Source organism: Echinops telfairi, unplaced genomic scaffold (genome assembly GCF_000313985.2).
Source record: "Echinops telfairi isolate 266 unplaced genomic scaffold, ASM31398v2 ScPeMD7_1;HRSCAF=3_0, whole genome shotgun sequence".
Classification (NCBI taxonomy): Eukaryota; Metazoa; Chordata; class Mammalia; order Afrosoricida; family Tenrecidae; genus Echinops; species Echinops telfairi.
Window position 1 is genome coordinate 15,066,506 of NW_022103896.1, and position 23,851 is coordinate 15,090,356.

The 23,851-nt window shown below is 42.4% G+C and overlaps 3 protein-coding genes across 3 annotated transcripts in view; 1 reads left to right on the forward strand and 2 right to left on the reverse strand.

Annotated features, from left to right (window-relative positions):
* Window positions 1–1,569, forward strand: part of WASHC5 (WASH complex subunit 5) — a 52,968-nt gene extending 51,399 nt beyond the window's left edge. Inside the window, exon 28 of the mRNA XM_013006559.3 lies at window positions 421–1,569. Within this exon, the coding sequence (XP_012862013.1) occupies window positions 421–477 (57 nt within the window). The 3' untranslated portion in view covers window positions 478–1,569. The remainder of the gene's footprint in view (window positions 1–420) is intronic.
* On the reverse strand, window positions 1,388–18,655 carry SQLE (squalene epoxidase). Its single transcript, XM_004697396.2, has 12 exons — window positions 18,571–18,655; window positions 17,793–18,148; window positions 14,343–14,583; window positions 11,236–11,416; window positions 9,443–9,539; window positions 7,923–8,036; window positions 7,662–7,833; window positions 6,742–6,837; window positions 5,060–5,202; window positions 4,539–4,635; window positions 3,354–3,441; window positions 1,388–1,908 (listed from the first exon to the last, which is right to left on the reverse strand). The coding sequence occupies exons 2-12, from the start codon at window positions 18,081–18,083 to the stop codon at window positions 1,716–1,718; spliced, it is 1,713 nt and encodes a 570-aa protein (XP_004697453.1). The 5' UTR covers window positions 18,084–18,148; window positions 18,571–18,655; the 3' UTR covers window positions 1,388–1,715.
* Window positions 18,656–18,869: 214 nt separating this feature from the next.
* Window positions 18,870–23,851, reverse strand: part of ZNF572 (zinc finger protein 572) — a 13,349-nt gene continuing 8,367 nt past the window's right edge. The window contains 1 exon segment of the mRNA XM_004697655.4: window positions 18,870–19,101. Within this exon segment, the coding sequence (XP_004697712.4) occupies window positions 18,870–19,101 (232 nt within the window).

Consider the following 23,851-nt stretch of genomic DNA (forward strand, 5'->3'; position numbering starts at 1 on the left):
TCTACCACTTCAGAGATCTGGAACACTCGTCTGATGGTCCTGGGCTCTCTCTGCGTCCAAGATGGCTAGCCTGTCCTCTTAGTTGCACATGCCTATTTGCATAGTCCTACCCCATCACTTGGTGGGAGCTGGAAAGGCAACTTGGGAAAAAGAGCCATATTAAGAAATGTCACTCCATCACCAATGACCAACCTCTCTGTAAAAAGACAGTAGCAGTGACCTGGGACTCGGAAGGAGGGATGTCCCGCTGAGATGCCCTTCTCATCATCACTGTGATAGGTGCTTCCGAAAATAAGTGATTTTCACCACGCTCCCAAAGTAGTTTTTATTTTGAGGGCTCGTAAATAGAAACTTGTGGAAATGTTTCCATTTGTTTTGGATTATACAGCTGAATACAGGAACTCTCGTTCACGTCTGTAGGTCGCTGAAGCACACGTGCCTAATTTCATCTTTGATGAATTCAGAACAGTACTGTGACGTCATGTTTCTGCCGCTGCTTCAAGAAAGGGGTTGTTCGTAAGTCTTTCCACCAGCACGAAAATGAACATGCAGATGGAAAGAAACTCAACTGCTCAAGTACCCTGGCTGCTTCCCCTCTTGCGGGAGACAGTACCATCCTGAGTTGACGCATCATCTCACAGCGCTAGTTAAGATTATTCATTCTGTTTAAATCATATGCAATTTATATCCTGTAGACGCAGAACAGAGTTTTGTACTGCCTCTTATAAATGCTGAATATAATTGATATGCATAAATCCATCTAGTTTTATGTTCAAAAGAACTATTTGTGTAACTTCAAATTTTTAGCAAAATAGTACTGCCGGTACCCAAAATTGTCCTGCTGCTTTCTGCTTATGTTCCAAATACTACATACTTACCCTATAAAAAGGGTTGCTTCCAAGTCGAGATGAATCTGGGGGCGCAGGGGCTACACCACACCATGCTGGCAGGCCCATGTGCTGATCTCACTGGTGGGCCATGTGCAGTGGATAGTTCTTGGAGGCTGAGGCACACCTTCTTTACCAATCGCAGATGCCCGGGGCATTTCCAGCACCCCTTCTGTAGGACTCCCTCACTTTATCTGCACCTTCCTTTCTCCCATCCTTCCCCAGCAGACTGTAGCCCCTGAACCCTGCCCCAGTTCCCCAAACTATATTGCTAACCCTAAGCTGATGTTTTTTTCTAACAATTTAGCCAAAAAACTTTTATTGCTTCTAAAATCCTACATCACTTGTACCTGAAAATGATTCTGTAAAAGGAGCTGATCTGTGGCAATTTGGACATCAAATTGGCTGAGCGAGAGAAAAGTTTTGGGGTTTTCTTCACCATTCTCGGAAGCGATGTTTGAAAATAATAGTAATCCACAGCAGGAAACACAAAGTACATCTGAGGTCACTATGCATTTTATTTTCATGTCCCACAATGCCTTATTCCATATGGTGAATGCAAAAGAAAAACCGCATTCCTCTGCAGTAACACTCATTTATGGTGACAATCATTTCTTTGAAATATCTAACTTGTCTGACCCTTCATTTAAGTTGCAAATTAAAGGATATATTTACACATGTATATACAAGTAACTTGAAAAACAAATTAGCCCTAATCATGGTATCCAAGAATTGACGCTTTCAAAGTAGTGCAGAAGCGCTGCTTCCACACCTGCTCAGGACCCGGCCAGTTCCAGGTACTCATTCACAGACGGCTCTCCTTTCAGCTCAGTGAACCAAGTATTTCATTTCGGAGTAAATCAAAGGAAGTATCACAGAACACGCTTTGTACAAAACAGCACCACCACTCAAAAAGGCCCGGGGTTTTGTGATCCAGGGTTCTGATTTAAAGCAAAAATACATGGCATAGGCAGCGACGGCAAAGAAGTGTCCGATAAGAACTAGAGGATTCGGAGACAAGCTGTGGGAAAAAAGAACAAGTTAAAACGTGCTCATGAAGAGGTACCAGTTTTGAATTATCTAATACAGGCGTCCTCAAACTACAGCCACATGCAGCCCACCGAGGACATTTATCCAACCCGCCGGGTGTTTTTGCCCCGTTTGTTTTTTCACTTCAAAATAAGATATGTGCAGTGTGGATAGGAATTTATTCAGGTTTTTTTTAAAGTATAGTCCAGCCCTCCAATGGGTCTGAAGGACAGTGAGCTGGCCCCCGGTTTAAAAAGTTTGCGGACCCTGCTCTAATATAAACAGCAGGAAGTGCCCAGATGATGGAAACTGTTAGCATGCTCGCCATTAGGTGCTGGAGGCTCCTGTTCACCCAGTGCTGCATCAGAAAGGGTTGGCCTTCCACTTCCAATAGCAGCTGTGGGAAAGGCGGGGGCCAGTACTGCTCAGCCCATGGAGTGTCTGCAGGAGCAGAAGCAACGTGAGGGCAACTGGTTTGGTGTTTTGGAATTTTGATATCAGTTACCAGTTAAGTGTCAACTGTAGTGCTAACACAAACTCTAGCTGGAGCAGGGACTTTATAAGATGGTGTCTGTCTGCCCAGCAAGCTTGAAGCGGAGACCTTTTAATTTATTTTTTCTCTATCTTTTTAACCAGACATGAGTTAGGCCTCTCTCCTTTCAGAGCAGTCAGCGAGTCGGCCTCTTACTGTAGTCGACACCAATCTGGGAGTTTGAGCTGGTTTCTTCCACTAATTTTGAGATCTTGGAAGCACTTGACGGCTTGTGGCCTGTGGGCGTCGCACTGATCCCGACTCATAGCCACCCTATTGGACAAGGCAGAACTGCCCCTGCACATTTCCAAGAGCTATTAATTTTTTACAGGGGTTTGAAGTCAGCTCTCTCCCACAGAGCAGCTGATGTTTCTGACCATTGACCTTGTGGTTAGCAGCCCAACTGGTAGCCCACAATGCCACCAGGGCTCATCTGGGCAGTGTCTAGGGTTCTCAAAAGTTAACACTACATTCCGGTTTCTCATAAATGAGGGGAAAATAGCAAGTTCATTTAGGAGGTTGTTAGAGAAATAGCTACACCTATGTCTGTACCATCAGAACGACTACTGAGTCCCTGCACTTTATTCAAGTTGACTTTAATACAAATTCTCAGTTGTCCATGGCTCCCTCCCACAAAGCAGTCCACGCCGTTTCCAGCAGGAAAGCACACAACTGGAAGTTGCCTTATTCACAGGGGCAGTTCTGTTCTAGCCTATGCAGTCACATGAGTCCAAATCGACTTGATAGTAATGAGGTGTATGTTTGTTTCTAAGGGATACCTGGGGAATGATGCTAATGAACAATAAAATAAGCATGTGTTGGAGGAAGTGAGATAGACAGCCAATCCCACTGATCTGTCCTAAGAAAACCTGAACAGTCATCGCCATGCCATCCAAACAACTTACACAGAAAGTAGCCCAACGGGACCGGCCACACACTCTCCACCAAGTTTGAAATAAAGGAAACAGGCTTTTCTGAGTTGATGCAGAGAATCTAAAATAAAATGTAAAAATTACTCTCAACCGGAATAGCCACACATTTAAGTTAGGGCAGTAATGAATGGTATGTCTGGGGGGAAAATCATGAAATTGTAACAAATATCAAATCTTATACTTTTTTTTTTTTTTTAAAGAACCCAGCCCTGGAATTTCAACCCAGGAAAGCTTTCTTTTAAATTCTAAATAGCAGTATAAATATGAATATACATGTTTCAATATAATGGTTGTCAGCTTTGCATTTCACTTGTAAGAGCTCTTGGTAGGCATAGAAGAACACAAAGCTTAGTTTTTCTTGTTACTTGCTCAACCAGTCATTTTACCTTTCATGGCAATCCACGAGATCAACAAGTCAGTTCCAATGAGGTATTTTTCTTTCAGCAGGAGGGGGCGCTAACAAAGGCAGCAGAAGGGACTAAGGCTGCGCACCAGCTTTAAGCAAATGATAAGCCTGAGCCACTGGGGCCTTGGTGAGGTTACATAAAAGGGCTGGTAACAAATGCACACAAGTAATGGGATCTGAATTCTATTATTCTTGCAAACAGTTTCATTAGCCTACAACACACTGCTCTGTGAGCTGCTGTGCGAAGAGCAGGCACAGCTACCCTTGTCTCTGTCGCTAACACTTGCTGTGAAGTCCTGTTTACTATCACACCTCCCTCCAAAAGGGACACCTCCGAAACCTCCTGCTGAGTAGACTGGACCTTTCCCAGGGAGCAGAAACTCCACTTGCTTTAAGGGCTCCATCAGCTGATGAAAACAGTACTTGTGTCCAAATGATTGTGCAGAAGACCCTCCCTCATAATCCTGTGTGTGGTATGCATGATCTGGTGTGGTCCAGAGGAATGAAAAACCATGTGTGCATCCCACATTATTGCAGTCTTACTGCAAATGTTCTCAAAGGGAAGACAACAGGCTTTCCAGACAACGTGGTGAATATGTGACGAGACGCTCAAAATCTCGTTCAACACTGTAGTTAAAAAGGTCTGCTAACTTGGGAGTCAGCAAACTTGGGCAGGATCTCTAGTCTTAAGATCCCTTGCTATGTGAAAAATCTGAAATTTAGCAGTATTTATCCAAAGTATTTACACTTACCATCTGTGGCAGAAAATAATTCATAAAGAGCCTGAGCAAGAACATTCACAACAAAGGAGTGAGTCTTTTTTCTTGCCCAATAGAATGATTTCTTGGCCTAAAAAAGAAAAAAGGATCATGTATAATAGGGGGTGGGGGACAGTTCTGATGTGGATAATCCCTTCAAGCCAATCCTTATCTGGAGGGCTTTCTACAAGTAACACTGTAAATATTTATATTTTCATGCATATCCTTTACAAAAACCAACAGCTCCAGAGCAGTGGGTCACGTGACTCTGATGCAAAATGTGCAACGAGAGTGAGCAAGGTGGCCCTTGAAAGCAGCATCCTACAACAGAAATGTGGCTGCTCTAAGATGCACAGGTTCTCATTCAGGTTCTCTAAGGCCAAACAGGACCATGGAAGCACCACGACTATGCTTCAAGCTCCCAAGTTCAGATCCCTCCATTAAAATCCCATTCCTCTCAGCCCAGGAGGAAACAACTTGAGGCGGTTTTCTTCACTGGCAAGTTACTATCTTACCTGGAGAAGAGCTGCATCGTCATAAAGGTCGGGGATACCCTTGAGCAGTTGACTCCACAGTTTTATATCGTTAAAAACAACAGTCATTCCTCCACCAGTAAGAGGGTGCCTCATATTATATGCATCTCCCAAAAGAAGAACCCCTACAAAGAGAGAATTGAAGTTAAGACACCCGAAAGCATCTTTGTTTTTTTTTTTGGGAGGGGGGCCCTACTGTTTATAAAATATATTGATATATACTAAAATAAAAATAATAGAAATACAAGGGGGAAAATTATGACTGAAATATGTTGAGCCAAAATTTCCCAAAGTGACTGAAATAACATTTATCAGGCGCCAGATAGTCACCACATGCTGAGGACACAGCGAGAACAAAAGGCTGATCTTTGCCCTCCTGAACTTCACATGCAAGTCTAATGCTTAATCGAGCCATGTCAATACATTACAAAGGCCTCTTTCAAAATGATTCAGGCAAGATGGTAAAGGTGCTACAGGCATCTGAATAAAAAGCAGGATTTCAACAATGGGGTAAAAAACAACCTAGGGATCTTCCAGCTTCATAGCAATACCCAGTGCCAGCTGAATACAGAGATAAGTCTCCATACTTTGAAGGGAAAGAATAGGCCCAAGGAAGATTACACCCAGCCATGTGGAAATTCAAGGCAAAAGACAAGAGGCAGATAGTATCACAATGGTTAGATAACTATTTTGGAGAAAAACTTTTTATTTAATCCTCTGTGAACTTTAATCCTATTGCAGCAAAATTGGAGAAATAGGAAGCACCATTTGGCTCAAGCTGCACCCTCTGTCTCTAGGATTCCTAATCCACTCTGACCTCTTCTTGCTCCAAGACTTAGTGACTTCCAAACAGAAGCTTGCTTTCATCCGCCTAAGACATAGGCAACCCTAATCATAGTGTGAAGGAGATAAGATGAAGAGTAGTTTTTTCCCCTGTAATGTTATACATATCTTTATAGATCGTGTCATTACAACCAATACACATTAATTTAAAAGTGGCAGCTTCTAAATGTTAATTCACATTTTTCTGGATTACTTTGGTGTCTTCATTAAAAAAAAACAAAAAGCAGAAGGAGGCTTTTATTTTTATCAGTTTAGCACGTGCTACGTTTGCTTTGCACTGTAATTGTGAACTGTTTATCGTTTACTGTGTGTGTGTGTGTGTGTGTGTGTGTGTGTGTGTGTGTAGCAGATGGTAATAATTGCTAGGCTCAGGAACCTGAATTTATCAGCAGCTCCCACCTGACCTCTCTTCTGAGCTCCAGATATGCAGTCAATGGAGTCCACAAATCTCCACTCAAATCCTACCAACACCTACTCCATCTGTCCAAAGAGGGGTGCATTACCTCTCCAACACTTCCCTAAACTTACACTCCTGTATCAGGGAATGGCTGGCAAAACTATGCAAACACTAGTCACCTAAGCCAGAAGCCTGGTCAGTAGAGAAATATCACCTCACCATCCCTTACTATATTAGCCAATTGAGCAAATGTCATGGTTCTACATCTATTGCCCAAATCCACACCCTTCCTTCCACTTCTAGTACCTTAACTCTAATTCAGGCCTTTATCATTACCCACAAGCAAGCCATCATCCCATTATTAGAGTGAGACTCATATGTCATTTGGATGCTTCTTTATAAAATCAGTCCAATAAATTGATACCTCGTTTGCTGACGGGTGATGAAGGAAGGAAGCTTGCTGGCATGGCCCGAATTTGAGAATTCAGTATGGCCTCTAGGAACGGTTCTTTCAAATGATCTGCAATAAACCCAACCCCAGCCAAAGAAACAGTTTTAACATTTCAATTTCAAATTACCCCACTATGTTTATCAAGTACATACACCTACTATGTATGTATTATGGTTGTTAAATACACATTTTGAGGTAAAACAAGAATTGGCCACTACATTTTATACAACCTATTCATATTAATGGTTAGGCAATCTAAGAAAACACGATGTTAACAGACATAACAGCTGATGGAACGAACACAATAAACATATAGGCCAAAGGACACAAATTCAGAAACAATGAACTGAAGAAAAGCACCCACATCTTCTCTAAGGTTGGCCGTTTGAATCCACCAGCTGCTCCTTGGAAGAAAAATGAGGCTTTCAACCTCAGAAACCCCAAGGGAGGCAGTTCTACTTAGCCCTACAGTTAGTATGTATAAAAGGGATTCGATGGAAGTGGGTTAAAACCCACTTTATTATTATTATTATTATTCAAAAACTAAGCACAGAAATAGCTAAGTAGAAAAGATATTTCAAGATTTCAGAGGCCTTAGCTAGTTGTCCAGGCTACCTTTAACACATAACAGGCCAATAATAATTATTCTGAAACTTAATAATTTTAAAGACAAAAACATTGAAACTTCTTCTAACTGGACTTTGTTTTTTGAATTTGTTGCTCTAGGTCAGATCCAGGGTACCTGGGCAGCTGGATGCATTTTTTACCTGCTGCCTCCCTTATCTGGGGCCTATTTTATGTACCACTTCAGGAACTGGCCCCAGAAAGCCTTCAGAGAGATTTGCTTTGGGACCATAGGTAGATTACAAGGAGAGTGAAATCCTCTTTCTTACCAGGTATTTGTGGGTAAATTTTTTCAGTCATGTATTCTCTTAAATTCCTTGGTATTTCTCCTCGAATGTCAACAAGTACTCGAGTTTCATTGGAGGAAATCTGATAGATGAGAACTGGACTCGGATTCGTTAGAACAAGTTCAGCATGATTTGCTTTAAACTGTGGTGCGTTCTGGAAAAACACAGAAAAACATTAAGCATTTTAATAATTTTCAAATGCCACATTGCTTTCGTTTTTCTACAATCTCACTGCAACTGTACCTTCATAAGCAAGCCAACAAAATGAGATGAAACAGAAACTTTATTGGAGATCAGGGTTTTCCTGAACTTGGAGAAAAGCCCATCAGCAACAACAGTCAGTGGTGCATGGAGTTCCTATGACAGAGAGAGAATTCTCAGTATAAGGTGAAGAGTGCCGCGATAAGATTGCACTTTCAAAGTGCATAGACAAACTTAAATGGAAGGTATCCCAAGAAGTTGTGATGTGGAGCTGAAGTTGCTGAAGGAATAACTACAAGATATTAATAAAGTGAGATGAAGGTACACAAGGCCCAATTTAGATTTTGGCAATCCTGGACCTTAGATGGCTGAAATCACCAACACTAGCCAGATTCGCTTATTATATTATTTTCTAATGTCATGTAGTACAAGTTTCTGTCCACCTGGATGTTTACATTTGCATTACTATACTATGAGCAAAGAAATCTCTTAATTAAAATACGTAGTGAGGGAGGGAAAAAGAGGAGCTGATACCAAGAGCTCAAGTAGAAAGAAAGTGTTTTGAAAATGATGATGGCAATAAATGTACAAATGTGCTTGATACAATTGATGTATGGATTGTTATAAGAGCTGTAAGAGCCTCCAATAAAATGATTTATTTTTTTAAAGAGTACAATAGGAAACAGCCAAGAACCAACATAGTAGTCCTTGGCCATTTTTCTTTTTTGGTCAGATTAACATGTGCTGGTACTGGGAAATATTTTAGTTTGCAATTTTTTCAAGATTCTCCTACCTTTTTTCTTTCTGAATTAAATAACTGCTTGTTTTATCCTAATGTTATTTCATGTTGAATCCTTCCTTTTTCTCCCTTGCAAGTCCCCTCTGCTTCTCTATGCGTGTACATTTTAAGCTGTGTAATCAAGGTATGTTGGAGAAAGATGAGGTTATCTACAGTCTGCGGGAAACTGATGGTGGTAGCAACAGTACAATTCTACTTGATGTGACTGAACTATGGAATGATGTATGTATTAAATCCCAGTTAATAATCTTTTTAAAAAAGGATCTACAGTCTCGGAAATGCTAGGGTGCAGTTCTACTCTTGAGTCGGCATCAACTCAATGACACGGGGTTTGGTTTGGGTTTACATGATAGATATTACCCCCTCCCATTTTTTCCTGGTACTTTAAAAAAATGTGGTACAGTGAAATAGACAGCATAAAAGTTGCCCTTTAGACCATGATCCGCTGAACAATCCACTCACATTCCTCACACATTCCATCACAATGCTGTGTGATGATCATCACCATCTGCCCCCAACATCTTCTCCTCCCCCAAAGAGAAGGACTCTGGCTATAGTTTACAGCACTGTTACTACAGGGTATTGGTTTAAAAATGCATTTGCACAGCCTGGTAAGACGCCCTAGACTCTAGGGCCTAGAGCAATGTGCTATGATCTACAAGTTCATCAGACAATTTAATAAATGAGAAAATAAGGAGATAACTTTTGGGGGAGGGGAAGAAGAACAAAAATCTCTTAGGAAGAGACAGTTGCTGAAGCTGACCTTGATGTCTCCAGTTTCTTTATCCCGGTACTGAACTCCCGTCACAGCATCATCTTCCTCCAGTAAATGGAGCACAACGCCTTCAATAAACTTTGCACTAAAGGACAAAACAAGTCTCTACTGTGGCACATTTGAATAATTTAAATTAAATCTGACCCAGCCCCCTAAGCCTTATTTAGTTTAGCCTTATAGCATATGCACTTTTGCAAATATTACTGACATCCACAAACTGAAGCATCCTGTGTTAACGTTTGAAATATAATTCTATTGATATTTTCCTGTGTCATTTCAATTAAAATCCACTTATTAAAACTGGACCAAGGATTGTCACAAAAGAAAAAATACAAACATCCACAAGACATTTGGTAAAATGCACAACCTCACTACTAATGATAAAAATACATTTTTAAACCTAAAACAATCACTTATGTCTAGAAAATTGGCAAGTTTCAAAACAAAAGAAGACTGCACTTTGGCCAGAGTTCAGAGGAAAAGGACATTTTCTTTTCAGCATCTTAGAAATAACTTATTCTGCCTAAGAATGATAGCAGCACTGTTGCCAGCTTATTCTAGTAGGCAGTCGCCACTCAACAAACACAACACCTCTCTTACCTCAGAAACCACCATGTTGGAGAATTCTTATTACCAAAAAGGTTTAAAATGCACATGAACTTGCTAAGAGGTTATAAACACTTGTGAGTGCCATACAGTACTAAAGAACCCCATCTGCTTCCGTCAGCATGAGAGGCCGTTCTCCAACCGCGCTACTTACAGAGAACAACAACTCTGACAACTGGGATGTCCAATGAAGCAGTGTCTTATTCAGTTAAAGCAGGGTAATGTCTAACAAACTGTATTCCAATAAACTGCAGCTAATCCATAGCGGGAAGTGCTATGAAAATATGTGCGAACACAGCATGTGCAAAGACAAAAGTTTGGAATGACCAGGAGTGAAAAAAAAAAAATCCTTCATAGAATTTAGCATTATGTGTGGTTTTATTTCCTAACCTATCAACAGCAAGTACATATTACTAATAGAATGACCAAGAAAAGTCTTGTTAAATATAAACTTGATTTTTATCTGAATGTTGGAAAAATAACATGTGGAGAGAACATTTGCACATTCATACACAAAAGGAGGTGGGTGGTGAAAATTTATTTAGAAGAATAGTTCAACCTACTCAGAAGATTCATCGCATAGTTTTAGGGTCTTCTTTCTATCTGGGTGTCTTTGCAGTTTTTCTGTAATGAGAGTATCCTGTGTCCATGGATATCAAGCCCTGTCAGCCCTACGGCGAATTACGTCTTCACTTGCTTTGCAAACACTCAAGACTATTTCAGACATGTGAGGGTTCTCAGACTTACAATTTTCTCAGAGTATTTAAAGACAAGAGGCAAATATAAGTTAATAATCAAAAGCAGCTGCCAGTCCTGTCAGGCTAGATTCTTAGTAGGAATGGACCAAGAATTGTCTCGAATTTATCTTGACTGTGAGTTGAAGGTATCCTTACCACACAAACCGTAACTCAAAAGTAGTTCACACTAACTATTACTCAGTTAAAACAACTGTATTCTCTAAATTCCACCACAAATCTCTGTAGTCAAAAGAAAAATTCTCTAAATACTATTCTCAAAGGCAACAAAGATCTAATACTGTGTTCTGACATATAGTTTTGATGTATTGCCAAACTTCTAAGTCCATACTTAAAACATAGGGAAATTTGTGAAACCGCAATAAATTCATTCGTGTAAATTCATTCACGTTCTACAGCTGGAGTTGTGGTCTCTCTTACTTGGGTTCTGCCATAGCTCTTTTGCGGAGACTCGAGATGAATCGTCCATGATGGAAAGCTCTTCCACTCAGCACTTGATTGTTTTCTGACAGAGGGTAGGGGATCTGAACCTCTGACCTGCTTTCATGATCATGAACTATGTAGCCATTTACAATCTGGGCATCCAGATCTCCCACGGTATCTGTAAATCAATTTGGTTCAAAACAATTAATTTTCCTTATATGCATAGAATTATATTTCACATCAAAGAAGACAGAGGAATTAAAAAAGAAAAATCCCTGCCTTCATAAAGTTGTAATACAGTTTGCAAAATTGGACAACTAATTCTGAAATCTTAATGCTCTAGAGAACAACAGTAGTCTTTGCGAATCTGTAATAGCTCTTATCAGACATGATAAGTGTGCCACATCCAAGCTTGTGTACCACATTACCTTGTGCAAGAAAATGCAATAGGAAAACAGTTAAGCAACAATCTCCTATTGAGGAAACAGGTTCTGTCTCTATGGACATTTTCAAAGCATGAGTATGTGTAGTAAGCCATTATCCACTTATGTTTACATTGTTGACTTGGCGGTTAATCTTACTCAGCCTCTCTGAAGCGCAGGACCTTGCTGAACAATCACTCCTTTGTAAAGCACATTCTTCACTTGCTATCCAGGACCCTGTCATCCCTCTCATTTCCTCTTCCTAATTGGTCCCACTCACCTTCCTGCTCTCAGTACATTTGCGTACCTTAGGGATCGGTTTGGACTTCTTGATTATGTTTGCTAATCTTATTTCAATGCTGTGCCTTCTCTCTTGCTCTCTCGCCTAACCATCTGAACCCTCAGCAAGTTGTACTGGTTTTTCCAGAATCTCACCACTTCCCATCCTCTCCTGCAGTCACAGGCGCCAGGCTCGTCATCCTCCTCTAATACTTTCTGACCCCGCCACCTTATTATTTATTCTCTTTTCCACACCATTACAGAATACTTTCCGATCCTACTTGCAAAATACATGTCTTCTTAAACCTGCCTAGTGAGTTCCCTGGGCGTAGAAGCTAATTCTTACAGGCCCCTACGTCCTCTGGGACCCAGTCTTCCATTAGCCATTTGACCTGCTCTTCATCTCAGTCAACCCCATTTTCTCATTCTTTCACCAAAGTCAGCTCGCTCCTCCAACAGGGCTTTCTCGCCAGATGCTCCCTCTACCAGGAATTGCACACACACACCCCAGGTATCTCCAGGGCTTGCTCCCTCACCACATTCACTTCTTTACTCAAACAACATTTTCTCAATGAGGCCATCCCCAACCACTCTATTTAAATTTACACTCCTCATCTCCCAACCCCCGCTTTCTGATTTTTCTATAAAACTTATCACTAGCAGATATCTAAGATAGATAGATAATAGAAAGATAGATCACTAGCTAATATATATTTTATTTCCTTAACATTGTCTATCACATACACTGGAACATGTGCTCTAATACCCTCCACCACACACAGAATACATGCCCATGCTGGATTTTGTGCGTGTGTTTTGTTCCCTATGGTAGCCTCGGCATCTAGAATAGTACTTACCATTTGTTCAATAACTAGTACATGTATTAAATGAAAGAATAAATGTCCTATCTTTACTAAACTCTTCTCGTGCATCCAGTATCTCCCTTGCTACTGTATTATCTTCATCACCATATAGCTGAGCTCTAAACCTCTCTGTCCTCATATATCCCCTCCCTCTCCCTGCCCTACTCATGTTTTCTACTAATCTCAGCATATTTATCTCCATTGTTTTGCCTAAACAACTCCACTGAAACACCTTAATCTACGCCACCAACAACCTCCAAACTGCCCATCCAATGGCCATTCCTCTATACTCATCTTACCTGATCCTTCATTAGCAAATTCCTAACACAGCTGTCCTGCCCTCTCCTTAGAACATAAATAGTTCCCCCTACTAAAACAATGTCCTATCTTAGAGTCAGTAAAACCAAACATTTTCTTCTGCCATTCTTTCAGTTCCTTCTGAGTCTCTTGCAGGCTTTTCTTCTTCTATCCAACCTTTGTATATCAGTTTCCTGTGGCTTGTTTATTCTCCCTACACGCTCTCCTTGGTTGGTCTCATTCATTGCCAGTTTGCAAATACTACAAATATGCTGACATATCCTAAATGTCTAACTTCAGCCAGCAAATTCTACTTCTCTGAGCTCTAGATTCATAAATTCAAATTAGATTATCTCTACTTTCATGTCTCAACATATTCCCCCCAAATTTCCTCCCACACCTGTTTCTCTCTTGGTCTTCTTCTTCCTTTTTTTCTTTTTCTTTTTTTTTTGGTTAATTTTTTCCCCTTGATCTTCTTAACAGCAAACAGTACCATCATCAATCAACTGCCCCAGCTAAAAACCTAAAAATTGTCTTTGATACTACCCTCTCCTTCATCTCTCATATCCAACCTGTCAGTAAACCAAGCCATTCATGACTGCCCACTTCTTTTTTATATGCCTTGGTACCATGCTAGCCCAAACCACTATCCTCTCTCGTTTGGAAATGAGCCTGCTTAGACATCTTGCATCCAATCTTGCTATCCCATTGGCCCAATCTTCAATCTATTCTCCAGTATGGGTGTACTTAGACATCATTCTACAAATTGAAAGGTGAATAAGTATTTACTAAATGCATAGCTGCTGCTTGAAAGCCATTGGTTGAATGGATGAGCATTGCCTACATGGAAGTTCCAGGTGACAATACTTATTCTAAGAATAGGACAGAATGGACACTCTTCAAATGACAGTTTTCACGCGTCACCACATTCCATGCCCTCACTCAAAGAACTGTCCAGGTCCTCCTTTATTTTGATCACTACCATTTTTTTGTCACTTTGTTATACCTCATTAAGTATACTTCACATCTCCTTACACAATTAAAAATGGGGTTTTGTTTTATCTTTTGCTCTTATGTTCATGAAAATTCATTGGTTATTTTGGACAACTGGGCAACTCATTTGTAACTGGTAGAACATAGTAAAATTTTGTGAATGAAAAAAAAAGATTATCTTTTTTACTAGTACTAAAAGAGTCTTAAAATGTTTGCTTACACCAACTCACTCTTCGGAACATGAACCTACCTTCAAGACCCAGGTCTTTAAGGACATGAAAGCCACCTGGCTGCAGAAATTCTCCAACTATCCTGTCAGGCTCTTTTAAATCTCTCTCAATGACTGTCACCTTTCTTCCATCTCTGGAAAGCACCGACGCCAACGTAGAGCCAAGTACACCAGATCCCACAATGATAACTTCTGGGTCATTTTGAGAAGTTACTACTGTACCTCCTATCGTTGTTTCTGAAACATTCACTCCTTTTTCACGCTGTTTGAAAAGAGAAGAAAAAAATTACTCTTTCCTACATTTTTACACACTTATGGGCTTCTGCACCTTGGAAAGAAGCTAAAATTTAAGTATTACCAACCAACTGACCTTTTAGCTTTTGAATCAAGATACCATCTACATGGCAATGAAAGAAAATTATTGTTTAAATTTAAAAGGAAAATAATCTCAAGAAAACAAATGATAGATTTCTTTCCTAAGCATTTTGAAAATGCTGTGCTACAGATATTTGGAAATCCACACCAGGCCAAATGTAAGTCTAGAAAAGGTATCTTAGAGGGAAAAGCAATTGTTCAATGCTTCATATACTGAGCACCACCAGATGCCAATCACTTAAAACTTCTGCTTTGATTTCCTGTTAAAAGCTTGAACGCGAAAGATTTCTACGATTCACCTTCGTTTTCTCTCGCTAAAGCAATGATTCTCAACCTAATGCCTCGACCCTTTAATACGGTTCCTCATGTTGTGGTGACCACCCCCCACAACCATAAAATTATTTTCGTTGCTACTTAACTGTAATTTTGCTACTGTTATGAATTGGGTGACTCCTGTGAAAGGGTTGTTCGACCCCCCCCAAAGGGGTTGCAACCCACAGGTTGAGAACCACTGCTCTAAAAGTTTCATTTCAACAATCTACCTTCATCTAAAATCACTTTACACTTACGAAGATTTTCAAACCCTGGCTAATGTTTTATCAATTAAGGATCATTCAACAAAAATTCCAAAAGAGTAAAAGACCTCATAATGGCCCTTAGGTATCAAAGTATCTGTTCTTTAACATTTAATGATATATTTGATTTATCCCTTTCCCCACCATCTTTGTCTTCCAACAGTCTGATAAAACTGTAAGTCCTTACATTTTGAAACAAGGTTAAATATTAAATCTCATCACTGCTTGGGCTGAACGCAAAAACTTCTAACTAGGATCATAAAGACCACAAAGTGAAAAAAGTCCTCTTCTGAGATTTTCACCCATCAGAATAGTAACGTCTGTTGGTTTGGTCCCTCTCCTTCTTAATGAACAACTCAATCTTATATTTATCCTTTGGGTGAATCCCCCAAATGTGAAAATATTTCAGATAACCAATTGTAGGGAACCCTAATGATTAAGATAAACGTCATTTGATGGGGTTTTAAAAAAAGAACTCAAGTATAAAAGAGATTACAATGCCCTTTAGAACTTTAATTCTCTTATGATTTTAAGCAACCTGGGGTTGCTCTAACAGATTCCATATGATAGCAACCAACATTATTCACCCTGTCTTCTTTGACCTTAATAGTGGATTGAGACCTTGTCCATTCCATTTTTTAGAATATCTCAGAGAAACACCTTTCTGTCACTTACTAAGGGAAGAAGGCAACTGTTGATTCTCCCCAACAGTATGACCCTAACAAACTTTATTTATAGTACTGTTCTGATCTGGGATCAAGACAAGTCCCCTTGGTCATCTTAACCAATTCCAATAAATTTTTCTAAGTTTTCCCTGTACACACACTTACTTCTGGGAGGAGAACTCTTAGAAGGCTTCAGTCTCTCAGAGCCTGGTCAGTAGAAACAGCATTCATGGGAGCTTAGTATACAACAGATCCCAGCCTGACAACTCCCAGTTAGGAAATAAGCAAAAAAGCCTGAGGCATCCACAAGTGGGACAAATATAGCCTGCTGGTGCCTCCATTCTCCTACCCCAAGTGTGTCGGCACAGCATGATAGCACTGCTGGCCTTCCAGCCATCTTCCAAAGATTGGTGACCCTGAGGAGTGTGAGCGCAGACAACTACCATTCTCAAATTGAGAATTAAAGACGACTTTTGTTTCCATCCCCTTCATCAAGTGTACATCTACTACACCACTAAGCTCATTCTGGACTCTGCAAAGCTCCAGAGAAAACGGCCTTGAGACTGATGACAACGGCTACTATAAAGGGGATTCAAAAAATTTGAGGGGGGAAAAAACCTACTATCTTTTAATTCCATTTTACCACAGACTTTCTAAAGCCCCTTTGTATTTCAATCTAGTTATGGACCAAGCATTTTGCAAACATTAAGCAATTTAATTCCCTACAAGCTTAGAATGGTGCTCACTTAAGAAAAGGCCATTAATTCTTACAGAAATAAAGTTTACCATAAAAAATAAAATAAAGTTTACCAACACCTCGGGGTATTTCCAGAACTCAAAGGGCAAATTACTTCATGGACCGCTCTGACCTAACCACAAACCACCTTCATCCCAGACGTGGCCTAATACCGCACTCTTGCCAGATCTCTCAGGCTGCCATGCCCACACTATATAGCCCATTCTCTACAGTTTCTAGAATGTTCTTTTCAATGAAGTGAAAATCAAATATTGTTACTCCCACATGTTTAAAAAAAAAAAAGGCTCCCGTGCTCCTTGAAAAATGTCCAAACTCCCCTGGCAAACAAGTCCTAACTGAAGGAGCCTCTGAAACCTTTCTCCTAACATCTTTGACCATTGTCCTCCTCTGCTAGGCCTTTGAGTTAGGACTGTCTCTGTACATTTGTTCAAGATCCTACTGAGCCTCAGCTTGCCAGTTGGCTCTTATCCTTTGCCTTGTCTATCACGGCAGCAGTGAACCCACCTGTAGCTGGCTTCCTTCCAGGTTCAGATCCAATCCTAGCCCAAGGATTTAAATGGAAATGGCCGGGGCCTGTTTTTCCACACAGAAAGGGATATTGTCCTCCTTCAAAATGGGCTCCTAACGTTTCGCGTCACCTTTCAGAAACCAACCACTCTTACCAAAGAAACAAATATCCCCAGCCACTCCCAAGAATGTTAAGGCAGTGACCAAGGAAGTGCCAAGCCAAAAGCGCGTCTTTCTTAAAAGAAAATAGATCCAGCTGAAGGAGAACAGTTAACAAAGTCCCTACACTCACACTTCCTCTTGCCTTTTTAACGCACACGGGAAGAAAACTTCCAGTTCCAGGGAGGGCCCCAATCCTAATTTAGGAGCCCTGGTGGCACAGTGGTTAAAGCGCTGGGTGCTAAGCCATTGAAACCCAACCCACCAGTGGCTAAAAGTAGGAGACAGGCCTGTCAGTCGGCTTCCTTCAAGAGCACAGCCTTCCAAACTCTAGCCTACCAAATGCCCACCAGTGGAACTCAACTCCCCAGCGTCTGAAAGCCTCGTTTTCAACGAAGAGCGCGGCCTTCTGCCCACCCTGACTCCAACCTACCCTCCTCGTGTCCACTTGCTCTTTCTTTTCGGATCCTGGGGGCGGTCTGGCCCAAAAGACGCCGACGAAAGGCAAGGCGGACAGAACGTTGGCCAGGGCTGTGAACGGGGCCAGGCTCTGCTGTCGCCCGGGGAGGCCCCCGGGGCGGTAGCGACACCGGTAGGAGAGCACCAGTCCCAGGGACAGGAAGAGCAGCCCACACAGCAGGAGCTCCTTGTTGGCCAAGGTGATGAAGTCCCCGCACTTCTTGTAGAAATAGGTGAAGGTGGCAATGCCCAGAAAGGTCCACATGGCTGCCGACGTCCCTGGTGGCACCGGTCACTGGGGCGCGGCTCCACTTCCTCCCAGGTGCTCTCCTAAAGGGCGGGCGAGGAGAGCGTGTGGAGCAGCGGCCACGCTTGGGAACCCTGGCACAGGCGACAGCAGGCTCGGGGTGACTGAGCATCGGCCGGCAGTAGGGCCGGGCCTGGGCCAGGGCAGTGGGCTGGGCGCGGACCCCGGCGTGCAACCCCTGGCTCCCGATCAGGCCCTCGCCTCCTTCTGGGGACCCATCCTTCCCTTTTCCGGGGGGCCGCCGCGTGCGGTCAGATCCTCCTCCTCAATCACCAGCGGCAGGTGGCCTTCCGGAGACCCGGACGGCGACAATGCCCGGCCACCTCCACCTTCCCTCTCAGACAAAAGATGACCTCAGAGTCCAGGCTCCGCCTCCACGAAGCCCAGCTACTGTCTCGCGTCTTTCCCCGCTGCGGAGACTCCCCAGACTCCCCAAGCCCCGAACCTTCCCGTCGGCGACGCGGCTGGCGCGCTGGCGAACGGCGGGCTCAGGTGAGCTTCCCTCAGTGCGCGGCGGCGGCGGCGGCTCCCGGCAGCCTCCTCACCAGCATCCCTCGCGGGCGGGGCTTCCACAGTAACCAGAGTAACCGCCCCGCGACCCCGCGCGCCTCAGCGCCCCGGCGTCCTCCTCCCAGGCGAGGTACCAGGGGGCGGGGCTCCGGGACGCGACCCCGCCCGCCGCTGCCACTTCCAGCCAATGAGGACGCGCACCGCACGGTAGGCCGAGATGGCGCTATGCTGCGATCAGCCAATCGCAGGCGGCGGAGCCCGCGCGGTGACGCCCGCGGAGGCGCTAGGGCGATGTTGCGTGGTGTGTGGGGTGGGGGCGTGGGTGTTGGGGAACGGGCGGCCCCCTTTTGGTGGGGGTGGGAGTGGGAGGAAAGCTCGGGGTGGTTCTGGAGGGGGCTGGGACCGCGCCTCTGGGTCACTGCCCCAGCCGGCCGCCCTGGGCCCTCCCGGAGGGTCGATGGAACTCCTGCAGAGGAGCCCCCGGTGGCCGCCTGTGGGCTAATGGTCGCCTTTTGCCCCGACGGCATTTACTGCCTGCCTGCGGGTCCCCGACCCAGACTTCCGGTTCTGGGCTTGGGGTGGGTAGAAATCGTAAGAAAGAACTTGCGAGGCATAACCAAACCAACCAGAAAGAACCTGCCTGCCAGGAGAGGAGACAGTGGGTCCGGCGTGACCTTTCCTTCACTCAAACCAGGGCGCTGGCACTGCTCAGGATAAGACAATGGAGAGAGGAGTGGGAGGGGTAGCGGCAGAAAGAAGTAAATAGAGGTGTATCCTAGGTGCCCCAGGGGAGTGGGCTAGGCACCTTGGCAACAGGGGCCTGCAGGGCCTGGGGAAGCCAGCCAGGCCCCTGGAGAGATACCGAAATTGTGTCCTAGACGATTATGGGACAAGCATTCCAGGGGGACGATTATGCAGAAGCCCCAGAGTGAGAGACTGACTCTTATAAAACGAGGAAGTCCCCTAGCACCTAAATCACAAAATCTTCTATCCCACAAATATTTGATGCCTAAGACAGTGATAACCAGAAGGTCAGTGGTTCAAACCCAGGAGAAAGATGAGGCTGCTGCCTGCTCTGGTACAGATGGATAGTCTGAAGCCCTATGGAACTGTTCTACTCTGCCCAGAGGGTCTCCCAGTAGGAACTGATTCTATGACAGTGGGTTTTCAGTACTTTACCTCTCTGTTTGACCAGTGGACTTGCCTTCCCTAAACTCCATGATTCTGGTACAAATCCTGCTTTTACAGCAAAACTGAACTGGGAATTCTTCCAACAAGCCTCCTTTCACCCTCATCAATCACAAAACACTCGGTTTATTCATACTTTCTTGACCATAACGACAGGAGAGTTATGGTCAGGTGACAGGGATGTAGGAGGACTTAGATTCTAGCTGTCACTAACCAGCTTTGTGCCTGGGCAGAACAGTCAAGTCACTCAGCCTCTCAAAACTGCCATCAAGTCTATTCTGACTCATAGCAGCCCTTAGGGCAGATTAGAACTGTCCCTTTGAGTTTCAGATACTTTAAATCTTTAGGAGAGCAGACAACCTTGTTCTGAGGGGTGACTAGGGGTTTGAACTGCTGGCCTTGCAGTTAGTTAGCAGCTCAATGTATAGCCCGTTACACCAGGGGACCATCATGGACTGGATTCCAACTCATAGTGACCCTCTACATGATTTCTGAGGCTAAAACGTTAAGGGAGCAGACAGCCTTCCATGGACTAGTTGGTGGCTTTGAACAGTATACTGACCCTGCACTTAGCAGCTCAATGCCTAAACCACAGCTCCATTAGTGCTCCTTCAACTTCCAGAAGGGACAATTCCCTCTTGAGGTCTAAAATCCTTTCCAGTGCTGCCTTAGAAGTGAAAGTATGGCATCTACCTGATCAGTTTCAGCCCATTCTATGTTTTAATGGATTTTAAAAAAAGAATTTACTAAAACACTTCCACATACACCATTTAACCTTAAAACAACAACAAAAAAAACAACATTGAATTTTAAAATGAGAAAATGAAACCTAAAGATTAAATGGCTTGGTTAAATCACAGCTTGTAAATGGTGAAACCTCTGGTTCCCCAATACTCTTAATTACTAATAACTGCTTTAAAATCCCTCTGCTATAAAACTATAAGATTTTTGATTCTTAGTGTCAACAAATTAGACTATTTGAAACATATAACAATTTTTTTTAAGTTCCAAAAAGGAAATCAGTTCAATGTATGAGAAATCATTTTCCTGAAGATAAATCATTAATGACACGCCTATTGCTGTCTGTGAGTTCCCATATTGCTAAAATGATAGGAGGCTTGAGCAACTGACTCTGGGAGATGACAATGGGAGTATCATGGAATAATTATTACTTGCTGACCTTGTCCTTGATGTATCAATAACACAATATTGTTTATGATGGGGTAATAACTAACTATGCCTACCAGGAAGTCCAATTAATACAGCTGTTATTCAAATGTGCACACCAACCACTAAAGCTAGCGATGAAGAAACTGAAAACTTTACCAACTTTAGACTAAAATTGAGCAAACTTGCAACCAAAACGCATTGATAATTATGATCTACTAGAGTGTAAAAGTTGGAAACTGGAAGATTGCAACAGAAGTTGGAAGACAGGGCTTTGGTGATGGAAACTACGCTGGAGATTGATATAGATTTTTTGCAAGCAAAATTACTTCCTCAATGCAAATACTTTTTTTCAGTGGCATAAACTATATACATGGACCTCACCAGAATACACTGAAACCAAATTGACTACATCTGTGAGACCAGACAATGGAGATGCTCCCTATCAGCAGCTAAAATAAGGCCGGGGAAGTATGTGGAACAGGCCATCAACTGCTTATATTTAAGTCCAGGTTGAAGCTGAAGAAAAATGAAAGCAAGTCTGAATGAGCAACAATCCAGCACTGAATCTATCTCACCTGAATTTAAAGACCATCTCAAGAACAGACTTCATACTTTGAATGCTAATAGGTATAGACCAGATAAAGGTTCGGGTTGATATTAAAAACATCATATGTGACGAATGCAGTCATTAAAAAGACAGAAAAGACCAAAGTGGGTGTCAGAAGAAAATCTGAAACTTGCTCTTGAACATACAGTAGCTAAAGTGAAAAATGAAATTTAAAAAAAGATCAACAGAAAATTTCAGGAGACAGCTGGAGAACACAGTATCCTGCGGTGAGTGAGGGGCGGCCTGCTTGGATCTGCAGGGGCAGGAGCGGGCCAAACCCCGGGTTTACCCACAGCCCCCCACCACAGGGTTCACTTCAAACTTGAATGTATAACTTGCCTGGCTGTCAGGAAGGCCCTCTGTCTATGGCCCCTTGCCTCTTGCTGCTGTCCTGTCCCTGAGTCCTTACAGGTCCCAATCCCAACCCCCACCCCCATCCAACAAGAACAAGACCAAGGGGCAGATGCAGATACGGCATGGATCTGTGGTAGGAGCCCCCTTTCCTGTAGCTGCTGTCAATCCCATGTAGCCCCCTCAGTACTTGTAGAGGCTCCAGTCCCTACGTGCATTATGACACCTGGTCCCTCTCCAGATGGGAAGGGGCCTTGCAGGGGACCCCCTCCCCACCCACCCAAAAAGGAAAATAAACGAGGACCCAAAAACAAGAACACAAAGTAAATCATTACAATGAGATGTGCATAAAGACCCACAGTTAGAAAATCAAAAAGGAAGAACAGGCAAAGTTCAAGAATTGAAGACAAAGTTTAAGCCTCAAGTTGAAAAACTAAAAAATTCTATGGGCAAAATATTGAATGGTGCAGGAAGCATCAAAAGAAGAGGGAAGGAATAAGGAATCATTGAATCAAAAGAACTGGTCAACATCAACTATTATAGCATATGAGTAAGAAATGCAGAAACTAAAGGAGAAAGCCCAAGCTATACTAAAGGCATTCTTGGAAAAACAAGGCTTTTATAGTACTTTATGCTTTAGAATTCCTGAAGAAGGCCATAAAGAATCCACAAGTAGGATAAGCTTGACATTTGTATTGTTACTCCTTTTTTAGATATTTATGAATTACATCACCTGGCCTCAATAATAATCACAATCATCAACTACCATTTATTGGTGCCACTTATGTTTTAATCCCTGTGCTAGATGCTTTGCAAATATGTATTTAACCTGTCATCATTCCTATTAGATGTTAGCTCATCTTTACAGATGAGAAAATTTGAGCTTCCAAATGGTTAAGTAACTTGCCAGAGATCACAAAACTGATGATTTTGCAACAGCTACTGCCTTGCATCTGAATTCTGGTTTTAATAGTAACCCCCCTAAATATAATTATCAAATATTAATCAAACTCTTAGTTGTCTGTGGCAATGAATATTGTATAAATATCCTCAGATAATATTGTTGTGACAAGTTTGGTAACACTTTATAACACATGAAATCTTTGGTTGGTGCAAATAGATAACTTGCTTGGCTGCTAATAAAAGTTGACGGTTTGAATCCAACTAGAGTTGCCTTAGAAGGTCTGGTGACCTACTTTCCAAAAAACTAGCCATTGAAAACCCTAGGTATCACCAGGGGCTTGCTGTAACAACTGGTGTGGTTTTGATTGTGTGTATAACAATGCTTGGGCTGAGGTTACATGAAAGCTCTTAATGTCCAATGTTTTCATCATTTTTGATAATAAATATCCCCAAACACTTCTTGTTTACCTTTATTTTCATTTTGTTAGCTGTTATAGTTTTAATAATATAACAAAAGGACACAATTGCCTTGTCAGTCAGTTATAACACAATCATGAACGAAAGAAAATCCCCATGAGATTGCATCACCCACCAGCTATAGGCCTTTGCAGTAGCTACAACTGGCTCTTTCTGGCTCCACATTCCTAATTTTCATCATTATCATATACTTCATGAAACATATGAGGAGGTACCCAAAGAAAAACTGAATTTTTTTAAAGCTATTTAAATTTTTTTTTTCACAAAACAACCTATCACCTTCAAAATACTCTCCATTACACTTAATACATGTGTCAAATCTGCAATTCCATTCTTACAAAAACATCTTTCAAACTCATCTGTTTGGGTAGTTGACAGCACCTCCCTCATTTTTTTCTTCATCTCTTCTACATCTTTAAATTGCTGTCTTTTCTTGGGCCTCCACTCAAGTACTCCCTCAACACAAGAATACTTTCTTCTAGTAAATTGGCATTCTATGATGCTCACCTTCCCGACACAA